Source organism: Lonchura striata, chromosome 1A (assembly GCF_050655825.1).
Source record: "Lonchura striata isolate lonStrDom1 chromosome 1A, ASM5065582v1, whole genome shotgun sequence".
NCBI classification, from domain to species: domain Eukaryota; kingdom Metazoa; phylum Chordata; class Aves; order Passeriformes; family Estrildidae; genus Lonchura; species Lonchura striata.
Genome location: NC_140741.1, coordinates 67,225,806 through 67,239,582, shown reverse-complemented (window position 1 = coordinate 67,239,582; position 13,777 = coordinate 67,225,806). Strand labels below are relative to the sequence as shown.

Genomic DNA, 13,777 nt, shown 5'->3' with positions numbered 1-13,777 from the left:
GAAAAGAGCATTTTTCCTTTTGTACATGCAGTGACTATATATCCTAGATTCCAGGCCAACTATAAGAATTTTCGTTTTTCTTTTATGTCTTGAAATATTGCTCTTGCATTAAATCCTGTTTCTCCTTTTCTTTCTTCTTTTTTTTTTTTTTTTTTTTTTGTTACGTATGTAGGTTTAGAAACTGCAAATGGCATAATTTTTTTACATTAACTTCTGATTTTTCTGCTGCCTTATCTTAATTTTTAGCTTCATTAGTGTTTAAAAGTAGTCTTTGCCGACTTTCTGTCTTCCTGTCCTGCTTGTCACAATAAGCAGAAATGGGAAGAGGAAGGTCATGATTCTAAAATAGTATAATTACTATTAAAATAGTAGGAAGAAAATTCATTAAAGGTTACTGCTTTCTTCTTCTTCAGCCCTACACAGTTGCATTAAATATCACACTGCATGCAAGGTTGTCATCTGATGCAATTTATCCAGGAGTGGAGTACTTCCTCCTCTGAAAATGAATGTAGATTACAGTGCTAGTAATAGAAAATATATTTAATAATTAGTAAAATAATAAGATATAAAAATTATCTCCATTTATGCCTTTAAAGAGGAGAAAGAGGATGTTCTAAAAACTGTTTTATTCAGTTGAGATAATCAAGACCAAACTGAGTTCCTTGTCTGGATTTCTTTGGTAAAGAGATGAAGTGGATGTCCAATCTAGTTTTAAATACAAGTGATGAAGCATTTGCCACTTCTCTGTCCCAGCTGCGTGGATTAAATATGGTGCAGTATCCATAGAGAGTAGAATACATATAAAAGTAAACAACCAAAACAAAACCCAAGCACAAAATAAACTCTGAGAAAATGGTTTCATATATTTTAATTTTTTTTTTTTTTGAAAAAAAATAAAAGGAAAGACAGGTAATCTGTTTCACTTTGGTATCTGTTTAAACAGATAAAAGCTGTTTTTCTTCCATGAGAAGATGTTCTGTTTTGTATCAGTATAGCAGATTACCGTATGTGTTTGTTCAAGTGTTAATGCTTTCTTTAAAAAGTTGGCTTTTTGAAGGTTAGGGGTGGGTTGAGAGGAAAGGTTAATTTGGTTTTGTTTGATTTGTGTCACTTTGAAATGGATTTGTATCAAACTGGAAATGCCATTTTTATATGAGAATAAGAATAGGAATATGGAGTTTTGTGTAGTCTGGCTAGTGGCATGTTCTCTCTGTAGAAAAAGTGTAATGGAAAATCCGGACATACTGTGAGTAGTTTTCACACCTCCTAAGTTTAGCCATCTGTGGCAGATGATCTACTCTGTTTGTTGTCAGGTTCAACTGCATTTCTTTAAAAGGTGTGAGGATTATGCTTGCCCTGGGATCAAATGAGCAAATTTTAGGGGGAATTTTTATGCTTCAGAAAATGAGGGATGGAGGGAGAGGGAAAAGTTTCAGGCAGAAGGAAGTTTAAGGGAGACACTGAGAAATTGCAAAGTGAGAGAAAAATACTTGCAATATGAACTGAAGGAGAAATCAACTTTTCCCACTGAGGTAGAGGGGCTTATTCAGAGTCTACTGCAAGACCTGATAGCTGGTGAGTTCTTAGGGTGGATTGAAGCCTGGAAGAGAAGTATCAGCAATCAAGGAGAGTTTCCCAACTATTCTATTCTATTCTATTCTATTCTATTCTATTCTATTCTATTCTATTCTATTCTATTCTATTCTATTCCTATTCCTATTCCTATTCCTATTCCTATTCCTATTCTATTCTACTGTTCTAACAGTGTGCAATATTGTGACCATGGTATATAATACCAGAGCTAAAAAATACGCTTTCCACTAACAGACTGTGTTGTATTGGTAATTTTAAGGCAGTTTTGGAAAGAGGAGGGGGAATTTGATGCAGCCCATTCTGCAGGTGCACAGCAGTATGGATGAAGCCATACTTCAGCCATGAAGCCAGGGCTGAGCAGAAAGGACAAAAGAGGCTTTGCTGTGATGGCTGTAGAAAGGCCTGAATTAGGCAGGTGGGCACTTGGTGAGTTTGTCTAATCTGTGCCTTACAGCAGCAGCTACATGGCCATTGTTCCCCAGCATGAACCACATTTTAGAGAAAGTGGTTAATCAGGGCTCTTGCTTACTCTGCCACCTTTAATCTTAGACAGGGGAAGTAAAGCATCATGAGTACAGAATAAAGTAAATATTGCCTGAATGATCAAACTGAGCCAAACCCAGAACCTTTGATTGCTGAGGAGAGGTGTAATTTTTGAAGAGTTGAAAAGGTGGTGAGATTCCTGAAAAAGAACAAAAGGATTAAAACTCTGCTTCAGGCAGATACTACATGAGTAGCCAAAAGCAGGAATTGAAACTGCTCTGGTTGTAGTGAGTGGGAATGACCTCTTGTCCTGAGACATTTACTGGTGGAATCTGTGTTACATGTGGGTGTTTCCACAGTTGTCAGGAGAAACAGGTGTGATTATAGGGTGAGCTGAAGAAAAATGGCACCTTCTTGCAGTTCAGTCGTCTGGAGGACTAGCTCAGATTAACTCTGCACATGATGCCTGTGCTTGGGCAGATGAATCCTCACTCTTGTGAACAAACAAGGGCTGTGGCACAGCATGTGGTGTCTCGTCAGCTCCCATCCTGTGGAGGAAGTCTGTAGTGAAGGAGAGGCAGAAAAAGCCAAGATTTTCTCACACCATTTTTGCATGGTTTTGTTTTTGGGTTTTTTTTTTCCATTCCCTATGCAACAAGATTGATATTTCTATTCTTTCAAAGATAAAGGGGGAGTTTTGATTGTTTCAGTATTTTTTAGGTTTTTTTGGGGGTTTTTTAATTGTCACTAAAAATTTGCAAAGTAGCCTGATAGCTGTTGAAAACAGATGGTGCTAATTCAGCATATGGATATCATACTGATAAGTATAAACTGTTCTGAATTTTTCTCATGAGTATTTTCTGGCCAGGATTCTCAGCTAGATTGAAAAGGAAAAGAAATTAAAGTATATTCTCATTTACTGGGAAAATATTCTTTATAATTTTCCATAGATGAGATCTGAGTTTTAAATAAAATGTATTATGCGGACTGAGGGGTATGACACATGATGATTTGTTACATGATAGGAAATGGTGTATTATTGATTTCTATTAGTGAATGAGCCCATGCTAAGGCTATTTCATTACATGCAGAAAGATTTATTCCAAGGATTTTGTTATTTGAAGATAAAGTTGACTGATGTCTTTCTCTATTGCCACAACTAGCTTTGCAATCAACAAATTCCAGAGCTAACAGTTAATATTTTGGTACAATATCCTTTAATGTATTTTGTTTAAATTACCAGTGGCAGAATCTCATTGCCTCTGTATTGAAGCACATTACTAAGGTACGGTTCTTTGTTATCAGTTAAATCCAAAAATGGGTTGTGTTGGAGACAGGGCTCATCATGTGCAAACAATATCTGTATCTTAATCTACCACAGGCATCAGATTGTCCATCCACATCATAGAAATTTTGATAACTTTTTATAACTTTTTGGCAGAGAAGTTCAGAGTATTTTCAGTTCTGAATTATGTACAATTCTTTTTAAACTGTCAGTGAAACACCAGAAGGCAGAAAAAGAAGTGATGAATGATTAAGAAACACTAATTATGTTGTAGTGTAATATACAATGTTATAGTACATAGTCACCATGAATCTACAGGCTTTGACTTAATCTTGTTAAGCATCTACCTCAAAGGAGTTCTAGTTTTGCCATTTTTATTTCTCCATATAGTGAATCTTCCTCTTGTTCAAGTTATTGTTATTCAATACATAGACTCCTACATGGACTCTTTGTCCTCTGTTTTGTCATTTATATCATAATCTTTTGGGTTGTCAAAGTAAAATATACTTAGCAATTCTCCTCTTTAGAAACCTTCCTGAGTCATGTGGAAGATGATGTATAGAAAAATCCAAAAAAGCCATTAATTTTGTTCCTTTTTTATTTAAAAAAAAAAATAAATGGATACCTTCTTAAAAGTAATTAGCAAGTGAGGAAAGATTTTAATTCACAGAAAAAGGGACTGGTTTAAATTCTTTATCAGTCTTTGGCCCTGGAGTAGGGCTGTAGTACCTAGCTCTCAGAGTATGAAATGGAGTCTACTGAAAACAGTGCAACAAGAGTAGAATAGTATTTTCTTTCTGTGAAGTCTCTCAATAGTTTTTAGTTTACTGATATATAAATAAAATACTTGAGAATATTTAACATATCTTAGTACAAAGCATATAAAACAAGCATTTAGGAAGCATCAATAGGTATTGCCTAAATAGCAGCTGTATATTTCCTGCAATGTTTTCAAGGCTTTCATAGCAAAGCATGAAATCTGTATTTGTCATTCAGAAGAGAAATTCTGACCATGTTCCTCTGGTTGGAGGACAGGCTTTTCCCCTTCTCATCTCCTTTCCCCCTTTCCCTTCCTTTTTCTTATTTTTCCTTCTCTTCTTTCTCAGAGATTGAATAATGGGGAAAACATTGAGCCCATTTGGTAAAGAGATTCCAATGCAGAAGTAGTACTCAACTCTGACAATTTGACTCTTTCTATTGGCTTGAGAGATGCCCATTGTCCGAATCAATCTGCCAGAGGTTTTTCTCCATTGCAAAATAACTGAGATACCTGTAATTCTGTAAATATTTAATATAATTAAACAGTGAATCTCTCACATAAACTGCTATCCCAGTACACCTTGCAAAGACAAGTGATATGGTTGCAAAGATAAATAGCAAAGGATAGGGGGAAATTAGCAAAGAGGGGGAAATTAGGAATAAAAAGAAAATAATGAGTTTTGAAGGTAATGTTACTGTAAGTTAACTGAAAATGTTTCCCTTTTATAGAAGGGTTAAACTATGAAAGAAAAAAAATTACAAAAAGTAGTAAATTGTACTTAGGCAATTGGGGAAAAGGACTGTTTTCAGTGGCCAATAAAGCAAACAGTATAGATATGATCTGTAGAGGTAAGATAAGGGAAGTAAAATGTAAGCTTGTGAATAATGTGTATGTTGTCTAAAATCCTTTCAATGAACATACATGGAAGGTTGTTTCAATTACACTATTTAAATCAAAGTTTCAAAACAATGGATTTCATTTTTTCTTATGAACATATTTTTCAGTGATGTATTACTGCTGATTTAAACTGCTACTTCTAATTTTTAAAAATTGAGAAGGGAATTGCCCCATTACCCTTTATAGGCAAATTTGTCAGTCCTGTTGCAAATGAATACCAAATCAGTTAGTCTGTGTAAAACTGACTTCTGTGCAAACAACTAGAAACAGCTATTACATCTGCTCTCATAAAGTAGATGAAATGTAGACTTAGATCCCTTTGAAAATCACAGTGTAAGGGCCACATCTGCCTGTAGTTTGCATATCAAATTCCTTTTGAATTTTTCCCTTCTCCCCTCATGATCAAAAGAAGCATATGGGCTTTTATGTGTTTAACTGAGGATAGAAGTTGGTATCTCACGTCACATCAGCTGTGTACTTTGTTGTCTCTCTTGCATTTGAAGTGAAAATGGCAATTTCAAACAATTTCACAGAGAAAATGAAGGAGTAAAGGAATGAAAAGTACAAAAGTGTTTATCTGAGGAATGAATAACTCTGACTGACATGAAGGAAAGCAAAAAAATCTGAAAAATTCTTATTGTTTTGGAATAGACTATTTCTAAAAATTGCATATTGGTGTTAATGGAAAAGAAATTTATCTTTAGGGGCCTCCAAAGGAGTGGAAAAAAAAAAAAGAGAGAAAGACTGACTGGCATCTCAGTGCTGCTGTGTAGTGATTTTGAAACTAGTTTTCTGCCTGACTGCTCAGTCCCCAGAGCAACATCTTTGCAGAAAAAAAAAGGACAAGAGTTACATTGAAGGAAAGCTCTAGTATATTACTCATGAAGCAGGGTATTTCACTTCCTGATACAAGGCCAAATTCAGCTCATCAAATTAATCTTCAACTACCCTTGCCAGCAATGGCACACAAGCCAAGGCAGTACTGGTTGTATGATAAGGTTTTACTATGGGTTAGAATTTGTTCGGAGCATGTACTCCATTCTCAGCATTGCTGACAAGACCAAATTTTATTAACTGCATGATTCTGTATATTTACCTTACCATAGACATCTCATCTGCTTCCCTTAACCTGATGGCTTCATTGGAGGGTTCCCACCTTCTATGGTTCTTCATGCTATAGAAGTGTCCCTGTGTCAGCCTTAGCCAGTGGAGAGAACCTTCTCTATATTTGTGCTCTAACATTTGTTAACCAGGGATCAACTTCTCATCAGCAGTTACCACATAATAGGTATTAAGTCCAGAAGTGTCCATAGAAACCTACACGAGAAAGTTTCTTTACACAGGACAAGTTACAAAACATTTGTTCAGGACCTCTGCACCTATAGGAAGATGTAGTCAAGGAGTCCGTACTTACAATGAAGTAATCTAATCCTAGTGTTAATATCTGTAGGATCTGGGTCTCATTTGCAAGCAATTTTAAAGATACTGTTAAATTACTAAGAAATCCTTAATGAACGATAACAGATTTTCATGGATTCTTTGTAGTAAATTACATGTTTAAAATAATGAATTGCCAAAATTTCTGATTCTTCTGATACATTTCTAACAATGAGGAGCACATGCTGTAATCCTGAGTAACACATTCCAACTCTTTATAAGTAGAATAGCTGTCTTACAATTGCAATTATAACTGTGCATTTTGGGGCTTTGGAGGGGTTGCATTCAGGAAGGTTTTTTTGTTACATAAGAAATCCGAGATGTAAGATTTGGAAAGTGAACTACAGCACAGGCTTCACCTTAACAATCTGCATTGGTCCCAACCCTAGGTGATTTTTTTTCTGAATAGGAGAGTAATTTCTATCCTTCCACTACCTGACATCTTATCTGGTGAAAAGAGTTTATTTCCAGTAATTTCATTAACACATCAGCATCTATCTCTCAACCTGATTCTGGTCATAAGTTTTCTGTGACAGTTTATTGATTGCATGGTCCTTGTTTGAAGACAAAAATTACTATTTTCATTGTTTTTCTGGTAGCAGGAAAAACCAGAATACAGCCCACTTTCTGCTGACATTTCAAGTTTGCTGCAAATTAGTGTCATATGTTTCAGGGAATCTCTCCCTGAGGAAAGTGAGTTTTTGTTCTTCTGCAGTATGGAACAGGATTTTCACCATGCTGTTGAGTCTTCTGGGGATTGTGGCAGAGGAGAAGCCTCATCTGTAATCCACTTTACCTTTGCTTTTCACAGCAGTACAGGTTGTAGTAGTCTGACATCCCTGTGTCTATTGTATAGCCTGGTGATGACAAATTAATAAGCTGCTGTCATCACAACTTAATTGGCTTCTGCAAATATACAGAATATATATATGTATATATATAATGTATACATATTGTATACATTAATTTCAGGATTTTTCCCTACTTACAACATATATATATATATATATATATATATATATATATATATATATATAAGAGCAGGTCTCTTTTGCCAGCTCCAAAGGGGGCCAAAGAAGATGATGAAGTTTGTGTTGTGATCACAGAAAATTTTAAAAAAGGAATGAATAATAAGGATTACATATTTACTAGTAAAATTCAAAACATGCAAGAAGTATGCAATAATTGTATGCTCAAGTGTTAAAGCTGAGCTTCTGTGTAAATGAAACTAATATCCAAATATGGCTACTTGAATGGAGAACAGCATATCTTGTTCAAAAACTCATTTGAGAAGAGGACAAGAAAGATTGAGTAGCTAGAATCAAACACAGTGTTTAGAGATAGAAATTCATCACGGGTATCCTGAGCCATTCAATCCCCCAAAGTAAACTCTCTCTTTAAAACATAAAAAGCAGCAGATCATATTAGTATTTCCTAGTAAGTGACTGATTCTTGAAATGGGTCAAAGTCTTGCTGACTTTGTCAACAATTACATCAAATTAAAAGAGACAAAAAATAGGTAGAAAAATGTATTTTTAGGAAGATTCACAAGGAACAGGATGGTGATTGCAAAAGAGTTATTCCAAAGTCACCAGGCAATTTCACAGAGTTCACAAGCCTTTGTCCAGATGACCTCTATCAATTCCTACTCGGACAATAACTCACGTCAAGACTAATGTGTATTGGCAAGGCAGAAAAGCAAGATTTTGCTAAATCTGTTTGCATGCAACCTTCAGCTCAGTCTTTTGGCTTCCTTACTGTGATGTTATCTTGTCACTTAACTGCAAGACTGAGAAGATTTTCTCCTGTGTTTATTTCAAAACTTTTTTAGGCTTGAGGAATGGAGTTAGAAGGGAAAGATAATTTGTTCCTCAGTTCTTTAGTTCGTAGTATTGTGGAGAACTTCTCTGTAGCTTTACATCAAACATGAGCCTAGGCCTTATTTTAACAAGGCCAGCTTTGCCTCAGAAGCATATCTGATTACCATTAAGTCCATCCTGAAGGGATATTCCAGACTAGTGTAAAATTATACAAGAGTTAGAAATAAGGAAATAACATTTATATGAGCATCATGGTAAAACAAAAAACCAGAATAATTTACTTTTAGTTTTTGGAAGTTACACTCAACATTTAGAGTGATGATTTGCTAAACAAATTTTTTTTTAAAAAAATTAGGGAGGGTGCTAATAGTTAGCTAGAAGTGAACTGACTAGAATTAAGATGGAAAACATGGAAAAATATAGTAGAAAACGTCATTGTTTATTCAGTGAGAAATCTTCTAAGGCCATCCATCTGACATCTAACTTAACCTTTAACCAGTGATTGTAAGGCCTAAAAATGCCTGCTTGTATTTGATAGGTGTATGTGGCTCGAGAGTGGTCTCATGAAGATTTCTGCTCCATCTTTCCTTTGGGTACTTCAAATGTAAAGTGAGCATACATTATAAATGTGAGACAATGACCAGAAATACAGTGATAGGAATAGACAACACAATTACTCCTTTCCACTCACAATTATTTTTGATAAAGACATTAGAATTTGACTAGGTCAGCCCTAGCCTTTTTCTTCCCCACACATTCCCCATTCAACAAAGTCAGTAGAAATGCAAAAACTAATAACAGCCATGTTAAAGTTGTCTGTCAAAATATTGCAGTTGAACTTCCCTTCAATCTACTAAGACAGTTCCCAGGGAGCATGCTGACATAAGTGATAATGAAAATATCCAGGAACAAGAAAAATGCACACAGTTTATCGCTGCACTAATTATCTTTTTCTTGTCCCAGTATAAATCTCAAGTAAAAGTAATTAAGTCTTCCTTTTGTGAGAATAGTAGCTAAAAACTAGAGGTTATCAATACGTTGTCAAAATCAAGTGTAACATCTTCCTATAATATCTGTTAGTCTAAGTTTATTCCTATACAGAGATATCTAAAACCAGATTCTTTTTTTTGTTAAAACTCATAGTACACTGAGACACATAAACCACATAGACATTGAGATTTATGCATCAGCAACTTAACTATTATCTGAAATTATTAATTCTATAAAGTATTGTAGACCTTTTAATGACTATTTTATTAATAGTGCTTCCCAATACCAGTGACCATCTGTGACTGCTTCACCATCTGTGATCCTTATTTCAGTTCAGGGGGGAAACTAACAGTGGTATTACACTGATTTTGCAATATAAAACATTAGCCAACTAGACCTACTGTAGATGATTAATTTGTCTTTGCTTATAAGTGCACACTGAGCAAGAAAAAATTAGCTCCTCTGATTTGTTGGCACAACATGGGTTTGTGAAATGGCCACAGGAAGCTGAAAAGATTAAATTGCTTTTATTGAAATCTGAAATGTGCAAAAGTTGATGGAATTTAGATGAAGAGAATAAAAGAGCTTAAATGGCACTTGAAAAGGTGGTGAATGTTTCCTTAAAGGTCTGTGGCAAGCGATGTGTTGATTATTATAATGTTTTAAAGCTAGGTAACAGAGGACCAGCAAAAAGAAATTGTCAATACTTCCTCAAAACTTGTACAGTTTGTTGATGCCATATTAAAATAAACTGAGAATATACTGATTTATAAACTTCTACTTAGAATTAATATTATTTCTATCTTATCTGAATGAAGTAGCATTTATTTCAAAAGAAATGCCATTTTTAATTAAAAGCAGTTAATCCTGGCAGAAATGCTGTCCTTGTCTGCAGAGGCAGGAGAGTTTATGTGATCAATATTGGTTTTATTCTTCTCTGATTAAATTGGGCTAAAATATTTCCGTATGTTGATAATAACATGTCTACATTCTGTAATGTCTGAGCTCATTTTCCTTTTGTTTCAGTGTGCATGTGTAGATCAACCTCTTTTCCTTTGCTAAGGCAAGATTTGTAAGAAGCTTTTAGGGAGATAGGATTTTAAAATCATTCAGGTGTATACATTGCATGGGAACCTAAACTTTAAAACTAAAGAAAAAAAATAAAAAATTCATAAACATTTCTGATTTAGGATGCAAATTGAATTGCATCTAACCAGTTGCATTGCCTACTTCCCTAGCTGATGAAGAGAGATTGGCACCTCAAAAAAAATTAATTATCAGCCTAAGGTAGATACTTCTAAATCAGGATTAATCACTCTTCTTCTGTGGGGAAGTCTGGACATCTGGATGGAATTAAATTGCTATAATTTTATACTTCTTATTTTTTTTTAAGTTTTAAACTGGAACAAATTTCATTTATGAAAGTCTTCAGTGAACTGAAGAAAACTTTTACCAGTTTTGTAAGGGACAAGAAAATCCCCTGAAAAAGAAAAAGAAAATTATATATATATCCTTATATATATAATCAGATATGAGGCAAAATATTACAAGATCATGTAAGAACTACCTGTCTTTTCACTAGAAAGTTTTGCTTTGTTGTTGGGATTTCAGTACAAGTTATAGCTTATGGCTATACATTCATTGTCTGGCTCACAGTCATCTATTTGACCATACAGATTATATATAAATTTAATTATTAATGTTTATATAAGTACACTTATAAATATTTTTATTAAATTAAATGTTATGTAAAAAGGAGGTGTATATGTATATATATTTCCCTCCCACACACATATGCATTGAATATGTATAACCATAAATTAAAATTAAATTTTAATTTTCAGAAATTAAAGAAAAAAAAAAGAAAAAAAACTTTTAAATCACTATTGATTCAACTTTATGAATATAAGGTAGATTTTTAAATCTTAGGCTAAACAAAGTCCTAGTGAGTGTCACCCTTATTTTTGCATTAGATCGCTCATCTTTAGGAGACTGATAGCCATTTTCTTTTCTATTTTCTGCTGCTTAATCACAGATACAAAATCTACTCTGTCTTAAGGAAAGTATGTGGTTAAGTTAAAAAGCCATACCCTGAAAAAATTTAAATAACTTGTGATTAATTTCCCTTCAGAATAGTGATTCAGTCTTGTTTCTTCTATTTCAGTCAAAAGGTTCTTCAAGTATGACTCCATCCAGCACTCAAAAGAAGGTGAAGAGGACTCTGCCCAATCCACCTCCAGAGGAAGCAACATCAGGAACTCAGTCCCCATATACTTCTGTGGGATCAGTTTCACGGAGAAGGATTTGTAGGACCACCACTATGGCCAGAGCCAAAATTCTTCAGGATATAGACAGGGAATTGGATCTGGTTGAACGTGAATCAGCCAAGCTTAGGAAGAAGCAAGCAGAGCTAGATGAGGAGGAAAAAGAAATAGATGCCAAGTTGAGATACTTGGAAATGGGCATTAATAGGAGGAAAGAAGCCCTACTAAAAGAAAGAGAAAAGAGAGAGCGTGCTTATCTCCAAGGAGTAGCAGAAGAACGTGATTACATGTCAGACAGCGAAGTTAATAACACCAGGTCAACAAGAATAGAAACTCAGCATGGCTTGGAAAGACCACGTACTGCACCCCAGACAGAATTTAACCAATTTATGCCACCACAAACCCAGCCAGAAACACAGTTTGCCCCTGCTACAAGCCCATATGCTCAATATCAGTATTCATCTCCTGCCCTGCCAACTCAAGCACCAACTCAGTTCACACAGCAATCACATTACCAACAGCAGCAGCCTTTGTATCACCAGCAGGTTTCACCCTATCAGACCCAGACAGCATTCCAAACAGGAGCTACTATGTCCTTTACCCCACAGGCTCAACCTCCACCATCTCAACAGCCATCTTATCAATTGCCATCACAGATGATGGTGATACAGCCAAAGCCAAGACAGACCACATTATATATGGAGCCTAAGATAACAACAAACTATGATGTAATTCGCAATCAGCCTCTCATGATAGCACCAGTTTCAACTGACAATAGTTATGCAGTTTCCCAGCTGGGCAGTAAATACTCTACCTTGGATTTAAGGATAGGACTAGATGAGAGAAACAGCATAGCAAGCAGCCCTATATCAAGCATATCTGCAGATTCATTCTATGCAGATATAGACCACCACCATACACCCCGAAATTATGTGCTGATTGATGATATAGGAGAACTTACTAAAGGAACAGGAGCTCTTGGTTCCAGTTTTAGCCTCCATGAGAAAGATCTGACCAAAACAGATCGACTTCTTCGCACAACTGAGGCCAGGAGAGCACAAGAAGTGTCAGACTTCCTAGCACCACTGCAGACTTCCTCTAGGTTACATTCCTATGTTAAAGCTGATGAAGATCCAATGGAGGACCCTTATGAACTCAAACTTCTGAAACACCAGATAAAGCAAGAGTTCCGTAGAGGTGCAGAAAGTCTCGATCATCTGGCTGGCCTGTCACAGTATTACCATGGAGAGGGCAGCTACAGGCATTTTCCAAAATCTGAGAAATACAGCATAGGTAGGCTTACTCTTGAGAAACAGGCTGCTAAGCAGCTCCCAGCAGCCCTCCTTTACCAGAAGCAGTCAAAACACAAGAAAACCTTGATAGACCCCAAACTAACTAAGTTTTCACCTATCCAAGAAAGCAGAGACCTTGAGCCCGACTATTCAAGCTATATGACTTCTAGCACTTCAACACTTGGGGGAATTACTACTAGGGCAAGGCTTCTTCAGGATGATATCACTTATGGCCTTAGAAAAAACATTAGTGACCAACAGAAGTACATGGGGCCACCACTGACGTCATCCATTGGAGCAGGCCTTGGCACTGCACTAGGTCCAACAATGAGATCCGCACTACAAGATGAAGCAGACAAGTCTTACAGCAGTGGTAGTAGATCTAGACCCTCATCTAGGCCCTCCTCAGTGTATGGGCTCGATTTGTCATTGAAAAGGGATTCTTCCAGTTCTTCTTTAAGACTGAAAGCCCAAGAAGCTGAACCTTTAGATGTTTCCTTTAGTCATGCAGCACCTTCTGGAAGAACTAAACCCACCAGTCTACCTATTAGCCAAAGCAGGGGAAGAATCCCAATAGTAGCACAGAACTCAGAGGAGGAGAGCCCACTAAGTCCTGTTGGACAGCCAATGGGAATGGCAAGAGCTGCAGCTGGACCCTTACCACCAATATCTGCAGATACCAGGGACCAGTTTGGATCGAGTCATTCATTACCCGAGGTCCAGCAGCATATGAGGGAGGAGTCACGGACTCGAGGCTATGATCGAGATATAGCCTTCATCATGGATGACTTCCAGCATGCCATGTCAGACAGTGAAGGTAAACTAGGCCTCAGACTGGTATCTTACTATCACAACACAAATCCTCATTTCTATGCATGTGTCTGATTTTTGTTACACTTCAAAGACTTGTTCTTTTTCTGTTCCTTGGTGCATCTTCTGTGTATCTACATTTCTGG

At 36.1% G+C, this 13,777-nt stretch overlaps 1 protein-coding gene across 8 annotated transcripts in view; it reads left to right on the top strand.

Annotated features, from left to right (window-relative positions):
* PCLO (piccolo presynaptic cytomatrix protein) overlaps positions 1-13,777 on the top strand; it is a 318,666-nt gene that overhangs the window by 168,229 nt on the left and 136,660 nt on the right. For all 8 annotated transcript variants that reach the window (XM_021539594.4, XM_085569964.1, XM_021539596.4 and 5 more), the window contains exon 7: positions 11,430-13,638. In XM_021539594.4, coding sequence (XP_021395269.3) covers positions 11,430-13,638 — 2,209 coding nt within the window. The remainder of the gene's footprint in view (positions 1-11,429; positions 13,639-13,777) is intronic.